Source organism: Artemia franciscana, chromosome 20 (assembly GCF_032884065.1).
Source record: "Artemia franciscana chromosome 20, ASM3288406v1, whole genome shotgun sequence".
Lineage (NCBI taxonomy): Eukaryota > Metazoa > Arthropoda > Branchiopoda > Anostraca > Artemiidae > Artemia > Artemia franciscana.
The window spans coordinates 18,086,073-18,113,489 of record NC_088882.1 but is presented as its reverse complement, the minus strand read 5'-3'; the positions used below and the strand labels follow the sequence as shown (position 1 = coordinate 18,113,489).

At 36.0% G+C, this 27,417-nt stretch overlaps 1 protein-coding gene across 2 annotated transcripts in view; it reads left to right on the top strand.

Annotated features, from left to right (window-relative positions):
* Window positions 1–27,417, top strand: part of LOC136039835 (protein rhomboid-like) — a 171,741-nt gene that overhangs the window by 58,736 nt on the left and 85,588 nt on the right. For both annotated transcript variants that reach the window (XM_065723750.1, XM_065723751.1), the window contains one exon: window positions 9,190–9,354. In XM_065723750.1, the coding sequence (XP_065579822.1) occupies window positions 9,190–9,354 (165 nt within the window). The remainder of the gene's footprint in view (window positions 1–9,189; window positions 9,355–27,417) is intronic.

The following is a 27,417-nucleotide window of genomic DNA, read 5'->3' as shown; positions in this document are numbered from 1 at the left end:
AAAAAATTAAATAAGTGTCCCATTGTTGCATATTGGATGTATGGAAAAATCTCATAAAACTCCTCCGGTCCTGGTTTCCACTCTTAGCGTAAGCAACGAGGCATTCAATAGTCGTTCTTTTCCATGCTATTAGAATGTCATTAAGAAAATAAACTTTTGCCTATGAAAAAATCTAACAAAAAAACTCTCTGGTCTTGGTCTCACGTACTAGCGTAAAATGCGAGGCATTCAACAGTTGTTATTTTACATGCTATTAGAATACCATTAAGAAAAATAAAGTCTGGCCTATGAAAAATCCCAAAAAACTCCTCTGGTCTTGGTTTCACCTCTTAGCGCAAGCAACGAGGCATTCAATACTCGTTCTTTTCCATGTTGTTAGAATGCCATTAAGAAAAATAAATTCTGGCTTGTGAAAAATCTGTAAAGACTTCTCTGGTCTTGGTTTCACTTCTTAGCGCGAACCGCGAGGCAAAATGTAAAGGTTTGCTTCCTCATATATGGAGCAACCTCTGTTCATTTCTTGTCTTAATGTAGCTCCTTACTTTATACTTGAATAACCGAAAAAATAAAAGGGGTGTCCCGTTGTTGTATCTCTGGCCTATGAAAAATCTCGCAAAAATCCTCTGGTCTTCGTTTCTCTTCTTAGCGTAAACAGCGAGGCATTCAGTAGTCGCTCGATCCCATGGTATTAGAATGTCATTAAGAAAAATAACACCTGGCCTATTAAAAATCTCAAAAAATCTTGTGATCTTTGTTTCACCTCGTAGCATAAACAGTGAGGTATTTAATAGTCCTTCTTTACCTTGATATTAGGATGTCATTAAGAAAAATAAACTCTAGCCGATGAAAAATCTCAAAAGACCTCTCTGGTCTTGGTCTCACCTCAGCTTAAAAAGCGAGGCATTCAACAGTCGTTGTTTTCTATGCTATTAGAATATCATTAGGAAAAATAAAACTCTGGCCTATTAAAAAATCACAAAGAACTCCTCTGGTCTTGGTTTCACCTCTAAGCGTAGACAGCGAGGCAATAAGTGGAGGTTTGCTTCAATACAATTCGACACAATAATCTTGTCAAGTAAATGCATTTTCTTTAGAACAATATCCAATTAGAATGCAGTGTTTCTAGGAAACCTTCTTATCTCTATTGGCAAGATGCGAATTGCTGTAAACAGAGTATGGGTGGATACAGGGGGCTTGCAACTCCAGCAGTACGCTGGGACAGGGCTCTCACGGGTGCCATTGAGGGGCTACTATTTAGACCCTAATGTGAATTCTGGAAATCGGGTTGTTTCTCTCCATACAACGGAATTATTCCTAATATTAGGAGTCTGGTTTCCTAATACTATCAAAATTACTTCACTCCGAACTTGTCTACAAAATTATCATTAAATGTCCTTTTTAGATTCAAAACGACAGTTAATCATTGGACTGAGCTCACTGTAGAAGTGATGCTAAATTAAAAAAAAAAAAAAAAAAAAAAATTTAAGCCGCAACCCTTAAATGCTTTATCTTTATACTATTAAAAAGTGTCCTTAAAGGGTTTGTTTTACTGTACCAAAACTCCCATATTGTTTTGTGTTTTCAGTAATGCGCTAGTTTTCTAAAATCCTGGAAATATAGAGAAATATCACCATATACATATTTGTACTAGTTTTATCGATATATGGTAGATAGGCTGCGAAGCAATAATTTTTGTTCGCTTTAAGTTTCAACTTCATTCTTTCCTTCCATCAGAAAAACTTTGTTTTTTAAAACTAACTTGTACAAGGTTTTAAACGTTTTAATAAGGAATACATAATCTGCTTTATAAAATCATGAACGACGCTAGTGGGTTTTGTAAACGGTAATGCAGGAAATGTTTTTATTATTCAATATGTCTCACTATTCGAAAAGATCATAGCCCTTTTCCGACATTAACAAAAAAAAAAAAAAAACAGACAAATTTTTCCAACTGAAAGAAAGGAGCAACATTAAAGTTTAAAAGGAAAAGAAATTATTACTTTTATGAGGGGGTTACCCCTTCTCAGAACCTCCCTCTTCACGCTAATGTTTTTTTTGCACTTCAAACAAATTTTCTTAGTGTTCTGATTAATCAAATACCCCTGTGTTTCAGGAATCATTCAGGAAAATTCAAGTTTTAGCGTAAAGGACGACGTGTTGAGGAGAAGCAACCCCCCTCATATAATTAACAACTTCTGTTCGTTTTAAGTTTTTTGTTCCTTACTTTCACCTGATAAAACTTGATGTTTTTATTTAATTCCTGTTGGTTTTTATGGCACTTGGTATTAACCAAGTGACATATAGCAGTCGCCAATTCTGTCGGTCTGTCTGTCGGTCTGTCGGTCTGTCTGTCGGTCTGTCGGTCCCGGTTTTGCTACTTTAGGCACTTCCAGGTAAGCTAGGACGATGAAATTTGGCAAGCGTATCAGGGACCGGACCAGATTAAATTAGAAATAGTCATTTTCCCGATTTGACCATCTGGGGGGGGGGGAGTGGGGGCCCGGTTAATTCGCAAAAAATAGAAAAAATGAAGTATTTTTAACTTATCAGCGGGTATTTGGATCTTAATGAAATTTGATGTTTGGAATGATATTGTGTCTTAGAGCTCTTATTTTTAATCCCGACCGGATCTGATGACATTGGGGGGAGTTGGAGGGGGAAAACCTAAAGTCCCGGTTTTGCTACTTTAGGCACTTCCAGGTAAGCTAGGACGATGAAATTTGGCAAGCGTATCAGGGACCGGACCAGATTAAATTAGAAATAGTCGTTTTCCCGATTTGACCATCTGGGGGGGGGGAGAAGGGGCCGGTTAATTCGGAAAAATAGAAAAAATGAAGTATTTTTAACTTATGAGCGGGTGATTGGATCTTAATGAAATTTGATGTTTGGAATGATATTGTGTCTCAGAGCTCTTATTTTAAATCCCGACTGGGTCTGATGACATTGGGGGGAGTGGGAGGGGGGAAACCTAAAATCTTGGAAAACACTTAGAGTAGAGGGATCGGGATGAAACTTGATGGGAAAAATAAGCGCAAGTCCCAGATACATGATTGACATAATCGGAACTTATTTGCTCTCTTTGGGGTAGTTGGGAGGGGGGGAGTAAGTCTTAAAAATTAGAAAAATGAGGTATTTTCAACTTACGAACGGGTGATCGGATCTCAATGAAATTTGATGTTTAGAAGGATATCGTGTCTTAGAGCTCTTATTTTAAATCCCGACCGGATCTGGTGATGGGGGCGGGGAGTTGGGAGGGGGAAACCTAAAACTTGGAAAACACTTAGAGTGGAGGGATCGGGATGAAACATGGTGGGAAAAATAAACACAAGTCCTGATGATTGATTGACATAAACGGAACGGATCCGCTCTCTTTTGGGTAGTTGGGGGGGGGGGGGGTTAATTCTGAAAAATTAGAAAAAATGAGGTATTTTTAACTTACGAATGGGTGATTGGATCTCCATGAAATTTGATTTTTAGAAGGATATCGTGGCTCAAAGCTCTTATTTTAAATCCTGACCGGATCTGGTGACATTGGGGGAAGTTTGGGGTGGGGAGACCTAAAATGATGGGAAACCCTTAGATTGGAAGGATTGGGATGAAACTTGGTTGGAAAAATAAGCAAAAGTCTTGCATACGTAATTTACATAATTGGAACGGATCCGCTCAATTGCGGGGGGGGGGGGGGGGTAATTCTGAAAAATAAGAAAAATAACGTATTTTTAACTTACGAAGGAGTGATCGGATCTTCATGAAACTTCATATTTAGAAGGACCTCGTAACTCTGATATCTTATTTTAAATCTCAACCGGATCAAACGTAATTGGGGGGGGGGGGCAGTTGGGGGGACCGGAAATCTTAGAAAATACTTAAAGCGGTGAGATCAGGATGAAACTGGATGGGAAGAATAGAAACCTGTCTAAGATACGTGACTGACATAACTGGACCGGATCTGCTCTCTTTGGTGGAATTGGGAGGGGGGAGGTAATTTTGAAAATTGAGGTATTTGTAACTTACGAAAGGGTGACCAGATCTTAATGAAATTTGATATTTAGAAGGATCTTGTGCTATAAAGTTTAACTTTAGGTTCTGACCTTCTCACAAGTGCCAAATGAGCTCTTGGCTCTTGGCTCTTCCGACCTCGTCCAAATGAGCTCTTGGCTCTTCCGACCTCGTACCATATGAGCTCTCGGCTCTTCCGACCTCGTCACAAGTGCCATATGAGCTCTTAGCTCTTGTTCAAATTATGCCAGGAAATCTGGCTCCGCCTCTGTGGAAAAATCACCCTCCTGTGGAAATATTTTTTTAGAAGATTCAATCTGGGTGAAAATTTACTCTGGACATTTATCCTCAACATCTCTGTAAGTAAGATTGTGTTGGCAAAGAGAAAGCAAGAAATATAAAAAGTGATTTCGTATAGAAATTATGGCCAATACTCCCAGTGTAAAATTTTTCTGAAAAGTTAAACCCTTGGAAACTTTTTCCCCATACAAAATTCTCCCCCTGGAAAACACCCCAGCAGAAAATTTGCCCCCCTACCCGAAAAATATATGCATACTTCCCAATAACAAATACTATTCGTAAACAATGGGCACATTTTATAACTTCGCCTATTCACCCCTTCGACCCCGCCTCTCGCGTTCTGTTTAAACAAAAAAAAACCTCCTTGCCCCAATAAGAGTTTCCACGGAAAGATATAGAAGAGCTTTCATCTTTTGCATAGTTAAGATATTCAATCAGTGAATTTCCGCAGCCTCTCCTAACTCCCTTTTTACCTCATAATTTTTCATTTTAATGTTTATTTTGAAAATTTTGAGGTTTTATTTTTTAATCACATAACTAACTTATGTTTTTGTTTCATTGTTTTTATCCCCTTCTTAATTTTATGAGTTTTCATTATCTTGACATTTTTGCTGATTTGGCAATGACCTTCTAATTTTATGAATTTAATTTGTTTTTGTTTTTTTTTATTTTTACGTATTTAAAATTGACCTTTTTATAATTTTCTGTTGTTTTTTTTTTTGGGGGGGGGGGTTCTTTTTTCGTTGTATTGACGCTAGAGTACGAATTCGGCCCATTTGGGCTTGTGATAGTTTTTCAGCTATAAATCTTATCTTAACTTAAATACTTTTGCTTAGGGGCTGTGAGGGGAGGGGGTCATGTTATATCCAAAGATGTAGTTATTGGGACTCTCAACGATGCTGAACAAAATGGTTATATCACAATTTTTATGCAGTCGATTTTGGGAAAAAAGGGGCGCGGGAAGGGGGCCTAGTTATCCTCCAATCTTTTTGGTCACTTAAAAACGGCACCAGAACTTTTAATTTCCGTTCGAATGAGCCCTCTCCCGATTTTATAGCATTACTGCGTCTATACGATCACCACTTGAAAAAAAAAACAAATAAACACGCATCCGTGATGTTTCTTCTGGCAAAAAAATTAAGACTAAATTTTTGCAAATAGGAGCTTGAAACCTTTATAGTAGGGTTCCCTGATACGCTGAATCTGATGGTGTGATTTTCATTAAGGTTCTCTGACTGGGGTATTTTCTCCCTTTTTCAAAATCTGTCTAATTTTCTCAGGCTCGTAGCCGTTGATGGGCAACATTAAACTTAACGAAACTTATATATTTGAAATTAAAATAAGCAGATTCTTTTGATATACCTATTAGGATCAAAATTTAATTTTTTAGCATTTCGGTTACCATTGAGCCAAGTCGCTCCTTACTTACAGTTTGTTATCACGAACTGTTTGATTTGGAAAATCTCTTCAAATGAAAAGTTTGTTGTTTTTTTTCTACAAACCTTTTCTTCCTCCTCTGGAAAATCTTGGCAGAATATCGCTCTTTTTCCTTGTTTATTCGGGTGCTCATGTTCCAATATTTAAAGGAAAGCTTTGAAATAACCCCAAGGGAGAGAGGCCTAAAAATAAGTTTCGATATTTGAATAACGTGTTGCCTCCAATCCGCCTGTAATCTTTCGAGAAGATAGCAAACAAAAGATACCAAATATAAGAAAATCTTGAAAAAAAAAAATTTATGGGAGGGAGCTCAAAATAAATTTGAACTCCTTGTCTTATATTTATAAATTGTATTGTTAAATTATCCTACTATATATTAGGGCCTTCGACATCTAGAAAAAACATTTCATAAATCGGATATTGTGTCAATTCAGATATAATTTAACCTTAATGGTACAACTTTTCGGAGCGAAGGTGTTATTCTTTCTTTTTATCAGAAAATTAAGTTTGTGTAGCTTCAAAATTAACCGCAAAAATTTTAAAATGAAAAAAAAAACTATCCTATCAAGTTTTTAAACAAAGCTATTAATATATTTTTTTTCAATAAATAAAATTTATCTGTTCTAAATAACTTCAAGTAACCTACAAACAACCTTTATAAATAGCCTTTATCCTATAAATGTTTCAAAACGCACATTTTATTCTTGCTCTTCATCAACAAATAATGTATATCTGTTCCGTATAACTGCAAATTTGGTATTTCGTTACATGGGAGACCAAACCAGAATAAAAACTTCCATTTTACTTATATACTTTAGAGATGTTTCTGTTAATAGCTTTATGTTCGTTTAACACTTTCGCGTTTTACACGAGGAGATGAGGTCCAAATAAAAAAAAAAGAAAAAAAAAGAAAGAAAAGGTCTTGATTCTACGTTGGCTCTTCACGCTCTTGAAAACCCAGATCACTTAGTTCTTTTTGATGAGGCAACATTGGTGTAAACAAAAAATGGTTTGCCACAATCTTTGGGGCAAACATTGGAAATAAAAAGGTACACAAGTAAAACTTTAAGCAGAAACACGGGGATACTTGTATATACCCTATTTATGATTAATAAAAAGAAATATTCCGTCTCGTTTTAGAATAAGATCAGTCAGTCTTGTTAACACAATTCGAATCAATAGACAGGGTGCATCTGTAACAATGGATAGAACTCATATGCCAATGCAATCTATTAGTAGACAAATCTCTAAAGTTAAGGTAAAAATGACGATTTTGGTTCTGCTTCGACTCTCCACGCTTTTGAATACCCAGATTATATTTTTTTTTTTTCATGATGCAACTTAGTGTCTACAATGAAGACTACTTTTACTATTCACAACTCACTGCAGCATCAAACCGCCTGACAACAACACAGCTACGCGAGCTCTTCCTCCTTCCCAGCCTATTCGGAGCTATTTGAAACCTATTTCAAGAGAGTCTCCCTCTTGAGACCCTCCCGAGAATTTCCCATTTTCCTTAAATTTTAGTTTACGACACCCTCCTACCCCATTCGGGGATGACCTGCTTTTTGTTTGGCCCTAGAAGGTTGGAGGACAAGGACTATCTTTAGCAATCTGTCATTCCACATCTACAGACCGTGTCCTAACCATTTCAGCCTTACTATCATTATTGCCCTAGACGGCGGGATTGACCCGTATTTTTTACAGCTTACTGTTTGAGAATTGGGATATGGCCAGTCGGTCGGGTACACAAAGTAACCCTCAGGCAATTTGACCCGCATTTTTTTTACAGCTTACTGTTTGAGAATTGGGATATGGTCAGTCGGTCGGGTACACAAAGTAACCCGTAGGCAATTTGACCCGCACTTTTTTTACAGCTTACTGTTTGAGAATTGGGATATGGTCAGTCGGTCGGGTACACAAAGTAACCCGTAGGCAATTTGACCCGCATTTTTTTTACAGCTTACTGTTTGAGAATTGGGATATGGTCAATCGGTCGGGTACACAAAGTAACCCGTCGGCAATTTGAGCCGCATTTTTTTTACAGCTTACTGTTTGAGAATTGGGATATGGTCAGTCGGTCGGGTACACAAAGTAACCCGTAGGCAATTTGACCCGCACTTTTTTTACAGCTTACTGTTTGAGAATTGGGATATGGTCAGTCGGTCGGGTACACAAAGTAACCCGTAGGCAATTTGACCCGCATTTTTTTTACAGCTTACTGTTTGAGAATTGGGATATGGTCAATCGGTCGGGTACACAAAGTAACCCGTCGGCAATTTGAGCCGCATTTTTTTTACAGCTTACTGTTTGAGAATTGGGATATGGTAAGTCGGTCGGGTACACAAAGTAACCCGAAGGCAATTTCTTCTGGAAAACATCTAACAAATTCCCCGTTTCACGGAGCGCCCTTGCTTCAGAACCATACTTGACTGCAGCTGTCATCACTGTAACTTCCAATATTCCAATGTTCGTAGCCTTATCTGCCTATTCTTTCAAACTTTTTTTCAACTGTGAATGGTTTTTCACAATCTTTTAGGGGGGTGATTGAAAAAAAAACGTTAGTAAGTACCTCGCTTTGAACATACTTACTTGGGATATCTTTATAAAACGTATTTATGATAGAAAGAACATTGAAAAGGCGATTGATTACCCTTTGACCGGTTTCAGCTCTTAAAAATGGCACTACAACTCAGGGGCGTCATTTTGAGGAAGACAAGGGGCTGGCAGTTGCCTCCTCAATAACTTAGTGAAAAATTATAATATTACCCATTCCTCTTGACTCTCCGGATATGGATCCCTCTTCCCCCTCAATAAAAGCCCTGTAGCTACGCCTCTGCTTGAACTTTTAGTCTCCAATTGACCGAACCTTCCTCCAAACTGGTATAGCACTCTGTTCTATAGGATAAGGGTATAAGAGAAAAACAATCCAAGGTAGGCATACCGATTTTGAACAAGTCAATAGTAATGAGTTACCCATTATGATGCTCATAAGCTGTAGGAACAAGTCGTTCGATATGCAGTGGTACGACAATTATTTTTCAAGCATCCACAAAGGAGGGAGGATTGATGAGCTCCTTTCCTGATTTCTTATCATCCAGTATTTCCTCCAAGGAAAGTGCTGGAAACTTATACCAAAAAATTTACTTAGTGTCGGGTTTGCTGCTCCCTCGAAAAATTCTCTGGAAAACACAAATTTTTGTTTTGGAGTGCTTGTAATATTTAGAATATATAAGAAATTACCAGTCATATTTATCAACGAGAAAGCTGATCAAAGAGACCTACTGATGAAGGGAACGTATTTTCAATATAATCCCCTCACTAAATATCTTCAATGAGAGGGATTCTGAAGCCATTTCTTTAAGAGTTCAGTCATTTTCCCTTCCATCCTCGTTATTCAACCCAGGCTGTGCAACAACATGAATCTAATTGTTTTGTTTTTTTTTATTTCAGTTTGATCCTGAAGGTTTTGGTGAAATTCCATGGGATGATTTTTTAAAAGTATTAGAAGCACCAGAGTTTCGCGTGGAAATTTCGGAACAGAAAGTACAAATTTTCCAGGAGAAAGCTGGACAACGGAAAGCAAATTCTATAACATTCCAAGATTTCGTAAACGTGGTAAGTTTTCACTTCCAGTAATTATAAAACCTGGTCTAAATAGTGCAAAAACTTAACGCATTTTTAGTTAATTAAGACGGGAGTTTAGATTTATAGTAAACTCCCGCCCACATTGGGGATTATTAACGGGGTTCCCCATTCAGATAGATACTTTATCAGGATAGGATCTGTATGTGAATACCTTTTCTCCAAACCTTAAAATGTTTTGGAGTTGATAATTTCAATGTAATAGGTGAGCTTCGTTGCAATGGAACGAGGCTCATGTCCATGAGATGCGACGATTGGTGATGTCAATGAACTACCAGTTGATAGAGAGTGGCCAGATGCGGTGCATTTGCCCCATTTTAGCACTTTTTGAGGCGATTACGCATTGAATTTATCAGATCGGCACATTTTTGGGTGGAAAATCGTTCATTTGGCGCGTTGTCACTTGAGAAATGGAGCTTTCGGTGCATTTTCGCTTTAATGGTGGCGTGACATTAAATCAAAAATCTGGTGACACCGAGTTGATGCACTATTGCATATTTGCAATTGTCTTCAACAGTTGAGGCCAAAACTGGGTTGAAAACCTCATGAGGTTTCTTTTTGTTTTTATGCTATTTAGTTTACTTTTTGTTTCTTTCCCAAATCCAAAGGATGTACCGGACATTTTGTTATTTTAATGAGATGTGTAGGTCATTTAGTGATTTATCAAATCAAAGTCACAGTAGACAAGCACCACAGAATGGTACTTGTGGCAAAGATATGAAGCCTTTTCAGGGACAATGTTTTTTTAGGGTTTTTCAGTCTCTATGGTCATTGTGTACAGCTAAACACTGTTGCTTAATTTTGGTTTTATTATATTAACCAGGCAAGTTAACATTGAAAGGGTTTCGGGTTTTCGTCTCCTTGAAATCCCCGGATATTAGAATTTCCTCATATTTCTCGTATGATTCACCTCCTTTTTTTAACTCATCTCTCCTCTCAAATAAAGCAGCGCCTACTAGCCTGACATAACAGACTCAAGGTAGCCTTTAAACTGGATTTAATAATAAATAAAAATACTTTTCTCTATCATGTTCCGTCCTCAACACATTTCATGAAGTAAAAACTCCTCTGCAAATAGACCCAGTAGATAAAGACCCACAGGGGGACACAGAAATCCAGTAATTTTTTTAAGGAATCGGTTCTAAAATTATGCCATTTGGATATTAGGCGCTGAAGTCCTCTCCCAATTAAAAAAAAGTCTATCTTTTGGATTCCTTTTAATAATATCGAAGTCTTTGTAATAAGCCTTAGAATTCCAGTTTAAACCTGGTCCATCCTGTATCCTAATCAACAAAAGGGTGTTTGCAATGCGGAAATATCTTTCTAATGATACCCCAAGCGGCACCTGTAGTACTTCGGATAGCTACAGGAAATCCTGTCCATTGGAAGGACATGTGTTTCCGATTCAGCTTGTTCCGCATTCTGGAATATGTGTAAATCATTCAGTTTACTGACCATTAAATGGATGTAACATACCTAGTTTAGAACAGGCACGTCGAACGCGTTTATGACCATAAAAACATCAAATTGGGACTGAATTAGAAAAGAGGATGAACATTGTTGAATATTGAGCGTCAAAGTTATCAATCTTATTGGTCTGCTACCAACTTGTCGGCAATCTGTCTCTACCTTTTCCTGGCAGTGCAAAACATGAATCTATGGACCGTATTGCAAAAAAGAAAAACAGTGTTAAACAGAAAATTAGGTTCATAGACGTCAATCTCAGTGGGCCACTAATAGCAACTTGTTAGGGTACTGCATCTGGCCCTGGTATAATCGCTTCTTTTATTGAAAAATACAGAAATTATCTTCAGAGGGTGTTATATGCGGGTTCATTAAATGGGTGTCTTCCAAAAACTAATACTTCTTCAAGTATGCCTTTTAGGTTGCAGAATGGCTGTCGAGGATCGGTGCCAATTCTTAATAAAAAGGTAAAAGGCGAAGTGGGTAGACTTACAATTGCAAGCAAAGTCTACGGTGTTTTAACACAGACGTCTACGAGGAGGAAGGGTGGAGAGGCTCAAGTATCCATCCATTTCCCCTTGGGAAGCTAGAAAAGGAAATATTAGAAATTGTGCAACATTTGGAAAAATGTGGCAACGTTTTGGAAAAATAATCTTTTTGGTTCAAACGTGTATCCCTCCCTAGGAGAACTTACTGGGTGCCTCTGAGCTCAAAAGGGATGTGGTATGGGTTTGGTGGATGGTTTCACTAAAGTGCTCATTATTGAAAGGCCTACTTGAGATACGCCTTTTACTCTTTAGGAGGGCGTGGTACGAGCTAAAACTCGGAAAAATACGCACCATAAAGTCTAAAAATTGTTTGCTTGACTTCCTAATTAGTGAAATGATCCGTAATCTAACAGGGCTTGTTGGGAACATGTTGAAAACAGAAGTTTCCACAGGAAAACAATAATGAGGTTAGAAATCTGATTGGACTTCCGTAATTTCCTTGTGGCGCGTGCTACGGTTTTAACAAAGGACCAATATTGAATATTTAAGACTATGTAAACAAAACACCCATGAAGGCGGAGGGAAGTATAATTTAATATAGAAATTTATTCAACCGATTCATTGTTCGTGTAGATTAAGGAATTAGCAAAGGGATTGGGGGGGGGGGGGACAATCATCTGTCTTAACAGGTAACATAGGACCTTGGAATTATTTTTAATGATCACTTTGTCCTGTTTGCTGTATCTTCCTCGGGGATCTTGAGCTAGTATTTGATCTACCTTTGAGCTTACATCCAAACCCCCTCCCCAGGGGGCTTTAGCTCCCCTTGACTTTTTGCCAAGTGTTTTTCTTGTGAGCTCCCAGCTCTTCTTTTTTATCAGGGTGCTGGATCCTAAGCAAGGACATCACGGCATTCCGTGCCTTTGAAGCGGCTTAATATATTGCCAAGGAACTTAAGAGAACATCTTTTGATGTTAAGGGATGGTTCTTCCTTATGGACACAGAGCTGTATAATTTGGCAGTTGGATATTCTAACCCGTCTATTCTTACGAAGTATATAACGAAAATAACGTTGATTGTGAACATCCAAAGCCCTCCTGCCTTCATCAATCATGTGTCGCAAGACTGTAGTAGCATGGCTCAAAGAAGTGCTAGGTAGACTTTGACCTTGGTTTTTGGTGGGAATTCCAAGTTTTGGTCATAGTGCTTGTTTCAGACTAGTCCCCGAGCTGACACTGTGTGTGCAGAAATATCTCTCAGGTCCTCCATCAGATTTTAAAATATAGCCATGATACTCATATTTGCGATATTTTCTATTGGCTTGTCATCAAGCTTATCCTGCAAAGGATTAGATCGGTTGATCCCAGTTTTTTTTTTTAGCCTTTGAGCTTCTCGTTGGTCAATTCAATACGCCTCGAGACCTGGGAGATATAATGAGTCATATCTTTGAATCCATAGGTGGGAATAACAATTCCACTTGAAAAATCGCTCACCGTCAAGATGCCGAAAAAAGTAATCTAGAAGAAAAGTTCTAAAAGAAACGGAGTATCATTTCTTTTAATTTATTTGTTTTTGGAATTATAAGTTTTATGGTTGTACGCCTCAATAAATACATTAAAAAAAACAAAAAACACATCAGCAGTGATGGTGATATTCCGACGGTCTCGCCAATTCTTCTTTTTAAATGACTGAAGCTCCTCTTCGAGTATTTTGTATTGTAGATGACCTCCTGAGGGTTAATTCTGCCTGATATCCGATGCCCGATGAAAGTTTTTGACAAATAGTCTTTCTTATTCCCTATTACTGTTTCCCATATAAAATTAATCAGTATGAGTGGGATTATGACGATTTATTGTCGTTGTCTTAATTCTGACGGGGATCTTGGAGATTTCCTCAGAAGGAGGACAAAGCACTCCGCTTGTTGAATACTGACAAGGAACGTCATGACACTTCTGAAAGAATTTTGCAAGGTTACTACCAAAATTTGAGGCTTTCGGTCCTCATTTCAATAGTGCCCTGGTGAACTATACGAGTCCTTGTGTCCTAGATGAAAGAAGATTAGGATGCTTAGTCATGCGCCTAATGCAGCAAGTGTATGAAGGTAAAAAAGAGCTATTTGGAGGAAATTTTTTGTAGTACATGATAGCTAGAATAGCAGGGTTATAATTTCCCTAAGATAAAAGGACGCAACTCATCTCTAATGGTCAGACCCAGAGAAATTGATACGATGTGCAACCTAAGAAAAATAAAAGGACACAAGCGCAGCAAATTATATGAAAAAAGAGGGGAAAGGACAATTTTGCACTTGTCTTGTTTAGAATTCATGACTAAATGCATGGACTACGGAAGTTCGAGAAACTTTATTTGCTTAGAACCAAACGTAGGGTTGCAGAGATGGGATGGAAGGGCTTGTGATAGATCCTTACATGAGAAAATAAACACCTAACTTCTAAGCGGGTTCGTAATGTTTTCTGGAATTACACAACTCCTCAAAATCCTACTTTTAATCTCAAATTTGTACCTGTTCTTCATATCAACTTTTTCTTTTGGAGGGGGTTCTCCCACCCAGATTGTGTGAGTGTGGGTACCGATATTCCGAATGCTCTCTTATTGTTGCATCTTTAAATCATCATAAGACGGCTTTTGCTTATACTTCCCTAAGGAAAAGTAATTGTTTGATTAAGCTCTATAAATGCAAAGAAATATACCCATTCAACAATGACCCCACATCGTTAGGGCAAACATATATTGTTGATGGTGAGATACTGCTGCTAAATCCATTAAAATAGAGTAGGTAAGCTGTAAAACTTAAGTGGATTTGGCTATTTGAGCATTTGTGCAAAGTTTTTGGGGCACGGGTTTCGGTGTTTCACGGATACTTGTAATTTCTGCTCTTTAAGTAAATAACTAAGGCTATGCATGGTTGAATAATCAACCAATAGCCAACTTAAATGACTGTGAAAACATTTTAGTTTACTGTAATTGGCCTTGTGTAGGAAAAAATATGTATAAATTTTTTTTAATCCAAAGTAAGGAGCAACATTAAAACTTAAAAGGAACAAAAAATTATTCCGTATATGACAGGGACTGTCCCTTCCTCAACCTTCTCTCTTTACGTTAAAGTTTCAAAGTTATTTGAAAATATTTCTCATTTGAATTCTGTTTCAGGAGTCGTTCTTAAAGAATTGGGAAAAAAAGTCAAACTTTCGCTTACGAAGCGAGGGATTGGGAAGGGGCAACTCCCCTCATATATTTAATAATTTCTGTTCGTTCCCAACGTGGGGTGCAAGACTTACCTGTGACGAATGGCAATATTTTGGTGGGTCATTGGCAGGACGTGCGCCCTTCGACTGACTATGCTTCAGAGCCTTAACTTTGAAAAAACAACAACATATCTATATGAATGAACTTGCATTCAATGCATTTAAACAGAAAAAAGATGCGTGACAATATTGCAATGACGTTATACACTGCATAAAAGGTGTTGTATTCAGACAGTAGTTTTCATTAGTATGACATATGCCTATAAGACGGAAAAAGATACCCAGTTGCCTAGGTGGCAAGATACCCAAATGCCTAGGTGGAGCATGAACCAAAATCGGTTAAGAACCACTGCTTTAGACTTTTACAGGTAGGGAAGGGTAAAGGGTCAACAGCCGAATTCTTATTTGTAGTGATTTTTTTTGTTTTAAGTTTTGTGTTCTGTTTAAGTTTCACTTGTTTTAAGATTTATTTATTTCTTTACATTAATATCTGTTGTATCTTTGTTTTCTATGATTGTTGATTTAATTTCTGTTCTATTTTGGTTTCATTTGTCCTTCAATAGTAGTTTTTGTTCGTTTTGAGTTTACTTTTCTTTGAAAAACTTCTTTTTCGTATTGCCTTTTTTTAAATTAATCTCTTAAAAAGGGCACCAGAACTTTCAATTTCCAATAGAATGAGCCCCTTCCAAAGCTTCTACGACAAATCCTTCTATATAAAGTTGTTTTGGTGAAAATAAAAAATAAAATCAAAATAAATAGTACATTTTGCATTCTTTACTTAGGCAGCGCTATTGCGCTGCCTTTTATTATTTATGACACCTTTGGAATGGCTTAAAAGATCCTGTTGAAACTTTAAGGGAGTATTGTAGGGTAGGATTCGACCAAATTCTATATTTTGACTGGAAGGGAAATCAAATTGAACGACACTCGAAGTAGCATGTCATAATTGTCTTTGGAACAACTTTGGGGAAGAGTTGGTAATACCACGTGCTGTTGGAGAAAATAAGAGCAGAGGGCAAAATAATATTAAATTTACCGTAGGGGAAGTGGTTAAGCACTTTTTGTCTCCAATCAACGTAACAATAACGTTTTCGCTCTATAAAATTCTGTGTAATTTATAATTTATGTACGGTTAAGTAGTGAGATAAATTAAAATGTACAACGTGATCCCAAGTGTATCTGCAGAGTCTTCGGCTTAGGACGTTAAGTTGAAACTTTAAAAGAATTGCTAAAGATGGGGAGGGTGGGGGATGTTGAATTAGGACTTGAGGAAAGAGTAGGACTATATAATAAAAAACACCGTGCGCATCCAGGCTATTAAGATACCACATCTGCAGTATCCCGGGAGTGGGCCTTTGAAATTTAAATCCGATTTTCTAGTGTCCTTTCTAAGAGTCGGAAGTGACTTCAGGACAGCCACCCTCTCCCATGCCTCTTTTCGCTTCCCTCTCCCTTCCATGACATCAGACCAAAATTTTGGATTGTCATTTTATTCAGCATAGTCGGAAGGATTATAAATATGCCTTCGAAAATGACATGGCCCCCACAGCCTCTTGGACAAGAGCCATAATTGTCAAGGTTACTCTTAGGGTTTATCTCGGGAATTGCTTTGGGGTTTGAATTGAAACTTTCCAGGAGTCTTGTACGGGTCAACTGGACCTCACGCTTTGACTTAGTGAAGGGGGAAGGGTTAAATCAAAAACACTGTATGTATCCAGGTCATTGAAAAAACATATATGCAATATCACGGAAACGGTATTTGAAATTAGAATTATAGGCACTCTGTTTGATAAAGGTGATTTCTTAAGTCTTATTAACCGATGATTTGGAAATACAAAGTGATTATATCTTTTATATTGACTTTGTGTATATTTAAGCAAACAAGTAATTGCAATAAGATATAATAAAAAAAGATTCTTATAATGAAATGTATGGCAATATGCGTCTATATTCAACGCTGTGACAAGAAGAAGGTCAGGATGGCTTCAGCTCAATAGAAGGTCAAAAATTATGCAGATTTTAATCTTTTTCAATAACAACTCCTCTCTCCATCCGCCCAAAAAATATTTCGTCCCGTAAAACTATTTAAATGTTTGAACAAACTTACTGTTATTCAAAAATTTGGCCTGCATATTCCTATTTTGTCCAAAATTTTTATAGCAATGTAAAATCTTAATTCATAAGGAGAAAATATGAAAAAAGATCGACAAATGTTCCTAGTATTAATCAACAAAATAATATGTCACCTAACAACGGACAGAAATTAATCTAAAGAAAAACACTTTTATAAAAAGTTTATCAAAGAAAAGTAAAGAGCTGTACCAACGAAAGACGAACAGAAATAAAGTCATATAATAACCCGAAGACGAGTAGAAATGCTATCATTGGCTGAATGGGACCCAGAACGAAAAGGAATTGTAATTAATGATAAAGTCAAACTTAAAACTAACAAAAATTGCCATAAATAGGAGTAGAGCTAAAGCCCCCTTGGCATTCTAAAGACCAGAGCTTCGTCTGCTTGAAACTGTAAATGTTTTGTATTTCGACCCAAGTGTTTTTATTTGTTACGACATTAACAGCAACACACACACACTCACACACACACACAAAATTCTATCAAGGCTAATCAAGATTTACAAAAAAGAGTTGTGCTACCCGTCCCCTTCTCTCCCTCAGTATTTTGAAAAGCATCATATTTACTAAAACATCAGCAACAAAAAGAAAGAAAATCACCATAATAGTCAGATTACTGAAAATAAGTTTCGAAAGTAGGCCGATTGTTTTATTTGAAATGTAATGATATTCAATCCTGGAAGTCTAAGCAGTTTTTGATATGTTAATGTTAATGATAATAAATATCATTGCATATTACATATGAGAAAGCGTTAAAATATGTTTGTTTTGTGTAAAACGCGTATGTCGCTCTAGTCTTTAGAAACCATAGTTCTGTTTGTGGTAATTTCTATTCGTTTTAAGTTTGACTTGATTATTCATTGTAGTTTCTGTTCATTTTTGATCTCATTTATTATTTATGGTGTTTTCTCTTCGTTTTGCGTTTGAATTATTATGACTATATTTCTTCTCGTGTTCTGCTTTAATGTATCTCTTAATTATTTTTTTTTGAAATTTCTTTTAAATTAATTTCGAAAAGCAAAGACAATAATTGAGCTCTTTCTCTCAAAGCATTATTCTGAAAAGTTAAACTTTGATTTTAAAGAGTCGGGCTTGAGATGCGGTATTTCTCCTTAAATCAAACAGTTCGTGGTAACGAACTGTAGTAAGGAGCGACCCGGCTCAATAGTAACCAAAACTCTAAAAAATGGAATTTTGATACCAATAGCTACATAAAAAAAATCGCATTTTAATGCTGATTTCAAATACATAACTTTCATCGAGATTAGTCTGACCTATCAAAAGTTACGAGCCTGAGAAAATTTGCCTCATTTTAGAAAATAGGGGAAAACACCCCCTAAAAGTCATACAATCTTAATGAAAATAACACCATCAAATTCAGCGTATCAGAGAACCTTATTGTAGAAGTTTCAAGCTCCTATCTACAAAAATGTGGAATTTCGCATTTTTTGCCAGAAGACAAATCACGGATGCGTGTTTATTTTATTTTATTATTTTTTTTCCAGGGGTGATCGTATCGACCCAGTCGTCCTATAATGTCGCGGGAGGGCTCATTCTAACGGAAATTAAAAGTCATAGTGCCCTTTTTAAGTGACCGAAAAAATTGGAGGGCACCTAGGCCCCCTCCCACGCTCATTTTTCCCAAAAATCACCGGATCAAAATTCTGAGATAGCCATTTTATTCACCATAGTCAAAAAACCTAATAACTATGTCTTTGGGGACGACTTACTACCCCACAGTCTCCCTGAGAGGGGTTGCAAGTTACAAACTTTGACCTGTGTTTACATATAGTAATGGTTACTAGGAAATGTACGGACGTTTTCAGAGGGATTATTTTTGGTTTTGGAGGGAGAGTTGATTTGGGGAAGGGGTGTTACGCGGGAGGATCTTTCCATGGAAAAACTTCTCATGGGGGAAGAGACTTTCAATGAAGGGGGCGCAGGATTTTTTTGCATTATTTAAAAAAAACAAGGAAAAAATAAAATAAAATATGAGAAGTTTTTTCTACTGAAAGTGAGGAGCAGCATTAAAACTTAAAACGAGGAGAAATTATTGCGCATATGAGGGGTTTACCTCCTCGTAATACCTCGCTCTTTACGCGAAAGTAATTTTAGTAATTTCAGCTATTTATTCTACGGCCTTTGTGATTCAAGGGTCATTCTTAAGGAATTGGGACAGAATTTAAGCTTTAGTGTAAAGAGCGAGGTATCGACGAGGGGTGAACTCCCTCATATACGCAATAAAAATATACGAACATAGAAGTTCGTTACGTAAGTTAATTCGTTAATTACGAATATTTTTACTAATGAAAATGTTCGTAAAACAATTAAAAGTTCTAGTTGCCTTTTTAAGTAATCAAACAATTAGAGGGCAGCTAGGCTTCCTCCCTCTCTCCTTTTTTCTCAAAATCTTCCGATTAAAACTATGAGAAAGCCATTTAGCCAAAAATGAAATTAATATGCAAATTTCGTTTTAATTATTTATGTTCGGAGAGCCAAGATCAAAACATGCATGAATTAAAAAACGTCCAGAAATTAAATAAAAAACAAGTTTTTTTTAATGAAAGTTAGGAGCGACATTAAAACTTAAAACGAACAGAAATTACTCCGTATATGAAAGGGGCTTTTCTTCCTCAAGGCCCCGCTCTTTACGCTAAAGTTTTTTCCTTTTTTAAAAAGTAGAGCTAAGAGAAAGAGTCAAACTTTAGCGTACAGAGGGAGGCGTTGAGGAAGAAAAGCCCCTTTCATATACGGAGTAATTTCTGTTCGTTTTAAGTTTTAATGTCGCTCCTTACTTTCATTTAAAAAAACTTGTTTTTTTATATTTAATTTAGGGTAAAACTGGGTTGCTCTATGGTACTAAAACCAGTAGACATTAATTATAATAAAAAAGTTTGCGAATGAAAGTAAAAGCGACATTAAAAAAATTAAATGAGCAGAAGTTATCCCGTTTACTTGGGAGGCTATCCCCTCCTCAATCCCCTGCTCTTTACGTTATTGTTCGAGGTTTGTCACAAATGCTTAAGAACAAATGCTCAAGCAAAAGGTCAGTTCATTGACGTTCATTTACTTTAAATGAGACAATTTTCAGTTCAAAGGCTGTAAAGGGCAATTTGTTGCACTCGTAAATACTCCGTGCATAGTGCGTCATTGTGCATTGTGCGTAAATACTTTATGCCTCGTATACGGAATAATTTTTGTCTGTTTTAAACTTTGATTTTGCTCTTTACTTTCGTTTGAAAAAAACTTATGTTTTGGGAAATAATTTCTGTTTGTTTTAAGTTTTAATTTCACTCTTTACTTTTGATTGAAAGTAAAAATTGTTTTTTTTTTGGAAAAGAAATAAGATGTCGAAAATATACTACACAGTGTGAAATGAAAGGTTAGCTTGTCTTTTTTGAACTTAGTTCATCAAAGAAACTGTAGACAAATATACTTTACCAATCGATTCAGCATGAAAATGTGCCACAGCAACTGTATAAAATGTCCTCTTATCCCCCTGTTTTATGTATGGGACAGTATATCAGCTAAGCACAAAATCAGAATACTTCCCGTTGAGAACCCGCCCTAGCTAATTTTACTAGGTCTGGCTAAGTTTCAGACAAAACTAATGGGTTTTATGTTTGGTCCCAGGATTACTGATGGAAAATCTATTTTTTCTTATGCATTGAAAAAAAAAATCTGCCTTACCCAATTACATTTAGGCCTTTCAGAAGACGGGCTCATATGCAATTGCGCCATTCGCCCTTCTCTGTTGGCTGTCCCAGCAACAGCTATTATTTCCAATAGCATAAATTATCATCGTAGACAGAATTTCAGCCTCAAATAATAACGCCTCATTTGCTGTCAAATAGGGGCACACTTATCACACATGAAATTCCATTCTGCCCAATTACCCATTCGCCCCCTGATTTCCCAAAAGTGATACAAACCAAAGATAACAATTTTTCGCCTAAAGTGCATCTAAATACAAATTCACACGCTCTGAAAAATTTGTACTTTATCACGATTAGGTCTAATTTCTTAAAGATTCAATAATAGGCTTAAAGCAGGATTAGAGTCATACCTATTCCATCAACTTCAATGAAAAATGGTGACAATAGGCCTGTTCCCCATTGTCACTGACTAAAAAATGGTGGCATGGTTCGACGTTTGGAATTATTTATAAGGGTCGGAGATAAAAGTGCCTCTTTGGGAATAGTACTTTCTCACCTATTTTTCTAGATAATCTGCTTTGGTATAAACTATGCAGAAGATATGAAAATTTCTCTCAGTTAATGTCATATTAAGGAGGCTTGGTTACGGGGTTTGAGCCCCTTCCCCGAATTTTTGTCTGGCTCGTAAAAAAGTAAAAAAGAAAATGTATTTAAACAATTTTTTGATCCGCTTTGTAAATTCTTTGTCGTAAACCCTCTCCCCTGAACAAAATCCTAGATACAGCTCTTAGTTGTTAGTTTTTTTTTTTTTTTTTAAAGTCTTGCTTCCTTTAAGCCTTGCTAAACATGGAGCCACCAAATTCAGTTTTTTTTTTTCTTTTCCTTTCCTTTTTTTGGTAATGCACCCTCGTTTTAAATCTTTTGTACGAACCTGAATAAGCTATAGAATCATAGACGGATACAGATCTTACTATCAAGGGAGTATAAGGATTTTTTTTCTAGGTGGAGATAGTGGTGTAAAAAAGCTTTTTTTTTAGACGACATGTGAAAGAAAATGAAATTATCCCGGGCAACGATGTAGGACACTGTCATCGGGAAAGGGTAGGGGGTGCGTGAACGTGTTTTGCACCGTATTTTTGCAATTTTACAGGGAATGAGGACATCAGAACTATCTTAAATGTATTTTTTCTCTAAGTGAAGGTCACATATTGTATATGACGCATTAAGGAGCCAATGTGATTAAACTCGTATAACAAACAACTGAGTCATTCCTAATGAAAAAAAATGCATCCTCTAATAATGAAAAAGGGTATTTGTTACTCTCTGCGTGTTTTGAGAATACTTCATTTTTAGCGTGGTAAAATTAACACAAAAAAATAGAATGGACCGAGTGCTGGGCCGATATAGTTTGTGTTATTTTATATTGCCAAACATTATTTAGTTTTATTTCCATTTTTATGAAGTACCAAGTTTAGAGTCTCTCAAGTGCTTTGGCACTAAATTCTGTAAAAAAAAAGAAGAAAAAAAAACCAAATTTGGCCGCTGAATAGCCATGTTAGAATCATACATAGACCATGTTACTCTTTATTCTTGCATAGACTTATTTAACTAAACTAACTAGATCGGGAATTATCTTAATTGTGTTTTGCGAATCTCCACTTAACCACTTTAGGCACCTACAGGTGAGGGGGCTGCTGGCCCTGCAATCCACCCAGTCCTCAAGCTTTTTATGACTCTCCATAATTTTCATTTTTCTTGTAATCTGTTTTTTTTTTTTCAGATTTACCCCCCTCCCTCTGAGATATCGCTTCCGCTCTAAAACTTATTTTTAGTCAGTGAAACCTCGAGAGAAACAATTAAAGACAGTGGGTTTTATCCACCTTCTTGTTTTGTTTTGTTTTTACGAAGCTTTGGAGCTTTAGATATGACACCGACAACGCGTTAATTCATCAAGTAATCTATTTGCACAATTCTCTAATTTTTTTTAGATATTCAGGTACTCAAAAAATCAACCAAAACAGTATATTCGTTTAAAATTCTGTAAAAATTTCATTTTTAACCTAAAGATCACCGAAGGTGCGTTGGAAAAGAAAGATCGCTTAGAAATGTTGTCGTGGCCTTTACGACTCCTAAACTGTAATTCAAACAAGACTAGTTTAACTGAGGTACGTGCTGAATTTTTTTTTTCGTTCAGAGGACCGCATTTTGGGACTCAAAGTAGAAAAAAAAATGGAACAGGTAGACTGTTTGGAAAAATAAAGTATTTGAACTATGGGGAAACATTGTTAATTTGAATATTTTCAAGTCAAGGGCATGAACCCTAAGCCTGTTCTTCATCTGCATAAGTATATGGTTCAACTGAACCTCATCACCATCTTTACATATTTAATCGAATTTTTTCAGCTGCAAATTGCTGAAGACTACAATTTACCCTTAATATTTTTCAATCGTTTATGGACGTTTGTTGTTGAGGTTATTAGATTTTATGGAAAATGTTAGCAAAAAGGGTGTTTCGAACAGGAATAAATAAATAAAGAAGTCATTCGCAGATATCACCTATCTATAGTATAGGGTAAATACAATATAGGCCCCATCAGTGAAACTGAGGTCACTATCATTTTCACTTTTATTGTTCGCGGATGATATTATCGTGACCGCAAAATCAGCAGAACATTTATGGATATTGTTAAATTTGGTGGAAGAATACCTTGGCACGAAAAAATCAAAAGTCAATGCAACAAAAATTTAAGCTTTTATATTCCAACGTCGTCGAAAGCCAAGCAAAAAAGAGAAGGAATTTTACTTTAAAGGAGAAATGCTAGTAGTAGTAGCAGTGGCAAAATAATTGGCCTTTCAATTGCAATTTTCTGTGTTTAATTTATTTTCATATTCAGCTTTTTGATATGGGCGTAGTCAGCTTTTATAATATACCCCTAAGGGGGGTGGGTGTGCTTTTCTTCTACAATTCTTTTTTTCGTCAGACATATCACTATTAGATCCTATACAGATATTTTTGATAAGTTTTTGGTCAACCTAAGTCATGGAAAGAGGATAAACATCCGCTGTATAATTTTGTTTGCGCATTACTTGATTGTTTTGACTTTTTAAGAATAAAAAAAAACATGTGTAGTGATGAATTTGATGAAGTTTATAAACGAGCAAATTGTCTCTCTCAAGCCTAAGGGATGTATATGGTATTTTTTCACTTGTGAGATAATTGCTAAAACTTTTATTAAGCTGTTCTCAAAGGAAAGATCTTCGGAGCCCTTTGGTCCTCCTAAATTGCTCTGCTGATTCTCCCTTCAAGAACAATTTTATTCACATTATATTTTATGTAATTTTAAAAATATCATATATTCACATCAAAATTTTACTAATACTAGGATTTAACTAGTGCTAATTTGAGTAGCCAATCAGAAAATTATATAAACCATCTGATTGGCTCAAATCGGAGCTACCTAAATTGTGGTATTAATAAAATTTCATTATAGCAAATGGTTTTGCCAATTTTTTCAAACGTGTGAAAATGTCAGAACGACCTGGCCTGACAGCACTGCTAGAAATTCAAAGACCTAGCAGAAATTCGAATAGAATAGTGGTGGCCGGTTTTGAAACTAAACTACATTGTAGGTGAAAGTCATGACATTTTTTGTGGATCTTTCTTATGTGTTTTATTGTAGAGAATCTTCTGAAATGTATTTCAGAATTACTCAGTCACATTGACTTCTAACAAAATTATTCAGTACTTAGTGGAAGCAAGGTTTGGTTCATTGTGGGCTGCATATGCTGTACGTATATTTAGAGAATACCCTAGTGACTATCAGGTAGAGAATTAGCCTGTTTTTTTTATTCTGAAACTTTAAAACATTTTTAAAATGTGCTAGTCACATTTAAGCAGTTGCGTTTCTGGCCTCTCTTGTGCCCAGGACCAAATCTTGATTAGCCCCCCTCCCCTTGTGTCTCCCACAAAATTTTTGGACCATATTTGGCAAAATTTTCATATATTAAAGAAATTGTTTTCAATTTATAATTTAATTAATGACGTATTAGTTATTTTAGTTTATTAACTGCCCCCTCTACTTTATTTTAATAAAAATAGAATTTCGAACAATACAAATTGATCATAAATATTTGATTATTTATTTGAAATTTCGCGCCCCTAAAATATCTGCTCCCGGGGCAAGCCCATCTATCCCCCCCTAAAACCACCTCTCCATTCAAGCAAGTCCGCAGGATTTTTTTATTGAAGGAGGGGTAATAATAAAAACATCTAGGAGAGAGGGCAAAATTTAAAAAAAAAAATTTCATTTGATAATTTGAATTAGAATTGCCCAAAAATTCAAGAAAATTTAGGATTTCGGGGGAGGACCCCTCCTTCCCTGTACACGTCCCTGGAATTAAGATGGTTCCTGAAATGCTCATATAAGCAAATTACCCTAATTAAAACACAAAATAACAAAATTGTTGTTTTCTTTTTTATTTTTGGAAGAAAAATTCTAGTCGACTGGACCTTTTAAACGAAATAAAAAATAAATAAAGTTAGTAAATAGCTAATATCCTGTCCTTTTGCATTAGTATTTACAATTTACTGTTCGGAAGTAAAGGGAAGTACATCGCGTGAAAGATCCGTGGGACCCCAAGTATCGGAAGTCGTCAGGAAGTGAGCTTACAATAAAACGACATGGATGACTTGTTTTCCTTTTACTTTACTAAGTAGATTTTAAATAAATACAATTGTGCCGGTGCTAGGTTTGATTGCTCTAACGTGATTGTTAGATTTTTCTTTAAATGAAGGAATTATGGCATCTTATCATAGATATAAGGCTAAATTACAAAGAGAATACGAAACATAGATACATACATATATGAGCATTAAGTGTAGGGAGGGTACCAACAGGTTTTTTTTAGGACGGAAGTGGTTGAAAGTATTTAAAGAGGACATTATTATACATGAATTGTGCAGATTTTGCTGGAAGGGTGAAGGGGAATTTTTTTCTAAAGTGAAGGAATTATGGCATCTTATCAAAGATATAAGGTTAAATTACAAAGAGAATACGAAACATAGATACATACATATATGAGCATTAAGTGTAGGGAGGGTACCAGCATGTTTTTTTTAGGACGGAAGTGGTTGAAAGTATTTAAAGAGGACATTATTATACATGAATTGTGCAGATTTTGCCTGAAGGGTGAAGGGGAAATTACAAAACGAGAAAAAATTAAGCCAATGAAACAAAATAAGAGAAAGAGTGGCAAAGGCCCAAACTAATTTGCGCCCAGTACAAAAAGAGGTTTCGAAGAATCGACAATGAAAAACAGAGACTGTGAAAAAGCCAAAAAATTAAAATATAACAATAAAACTGTTCTGAGTGTGTTACTCTTGTGTGAATGTGCGAGTTGCCTAAATTAAGGAAGGAACGTTTCATGACGACAAAATTAAATATATTGAGTTGATGGCCTCCTATCTTACTTGGGCGATTTTATGTGCAGTAATAGATTTATTAAACAGGAAAGGCGTGTTTAAGGCTTTAGGTCTAAGTTTTTCTTCTTTTTTTTATTTTATTAGAATGGGCCTTTCGTTAGGTCGGAATTGCTTGTGATTTTTTTTCTTTTTTTTAAGTTCTTTCTTGTTTATATATATATATATATATATATATATATATATATATATATATATATATATATGTATATATATGTATATATATATATATAATCCTTGGACCTCTTTTTCTGCAAGCGTCACCATATTCACAAGGAGTGATGCGGCTCAATAGTAACCGAAAGTCTAAGAAACAGAGTCTTGACAACAATAAATACAGCAAAAGAATCTAATTTTGATGCTTATTCAAAATACAAAAAAAAAATATATCAAGTTTAATGTTACTCATAAAAAGTTACAAGTCTGAGAAAGTTGGTCCAGTTTTCGAAGAAGGAGGGATCGCTTCCAAAGCACCAAGTGATCTTAATGAAAATCACACCATCAGATTCAGTGTATCAGAGAACGTTGCTGTAGAGGTTTCAAGCTCCTATATACAAAAATGTAAAATTTGTGTTTTTTTTTGCCTGAAGAATGATCACGGATACGCGTTTATTTAATTTTTTTGTCCAGGGCAGATCGTATAGGACCAGTGATCCTAGAGGCTTGGGAGAGTGCTCATTTTATAGGATATCAAAAGTTCTAATGCCCTTTTCAAGCGACCAAAAATATTGGAGGGCAGCTAGATTCCCTCCCACACCCCTTTTTTCCCCAAATTCACCTTATATAAATTATGAGATAGTCATTTTATTCAGCATAGTCGACAGATCTATTAACTATATTTTTCAGGATAATTTGACCCCACCCTAGTCGCCGGGGAAGGTCTGCAAGCTATGGACTTTGCCCATTGTTTACATATAGTATTGATTATTGAGAAGTAGGCTATACAGATATTTTCGGGAGGGGGATTACGTGGGAGAATCTTTCCATTGAGGAATTTTCGTGGGGAAAGGAATTTTTCATAAAGGAGGAGCCAGATTTCTCGGCATTATTTGAAAACAATCAGGAATTAAATAAATAACAATTTTTTTTCAAATAAAAATAAGGCACAACATTAAAACTTAAAACGAACATAAATTATTATGTATACGAAAGAGTCGCCCCCTCCTTAATACCTCGCTCTTTACGCAAAAGCTCTTTTTCGAACTTATAAAAAAGCTTATTATTCTAATAGTTATTATTAAATAATTGGAACAAAAAAAATCAGACTTTAGACGGGGCCAGAGAACGGAGAAGAACGGATCACTCCTTGACAGAAGAAAAACCTACAAATCAAAAGCCGAGGTATACATTAGGACCACACTAATAGTACTTAAATAGGGAGTACTTAAATAGTACTTAAATACTTAAAGGAGGGGCCAGATTTCTCGGCATTATTTGAAAACAACCAGGAATTAAATAAATAACAATTTTTTTTTCAAATAAAAATAAGGCACAACATTAAAACTTAAAACGAACATAAATTATTATATATACGAAAGAGTCGCCCCCTCCTT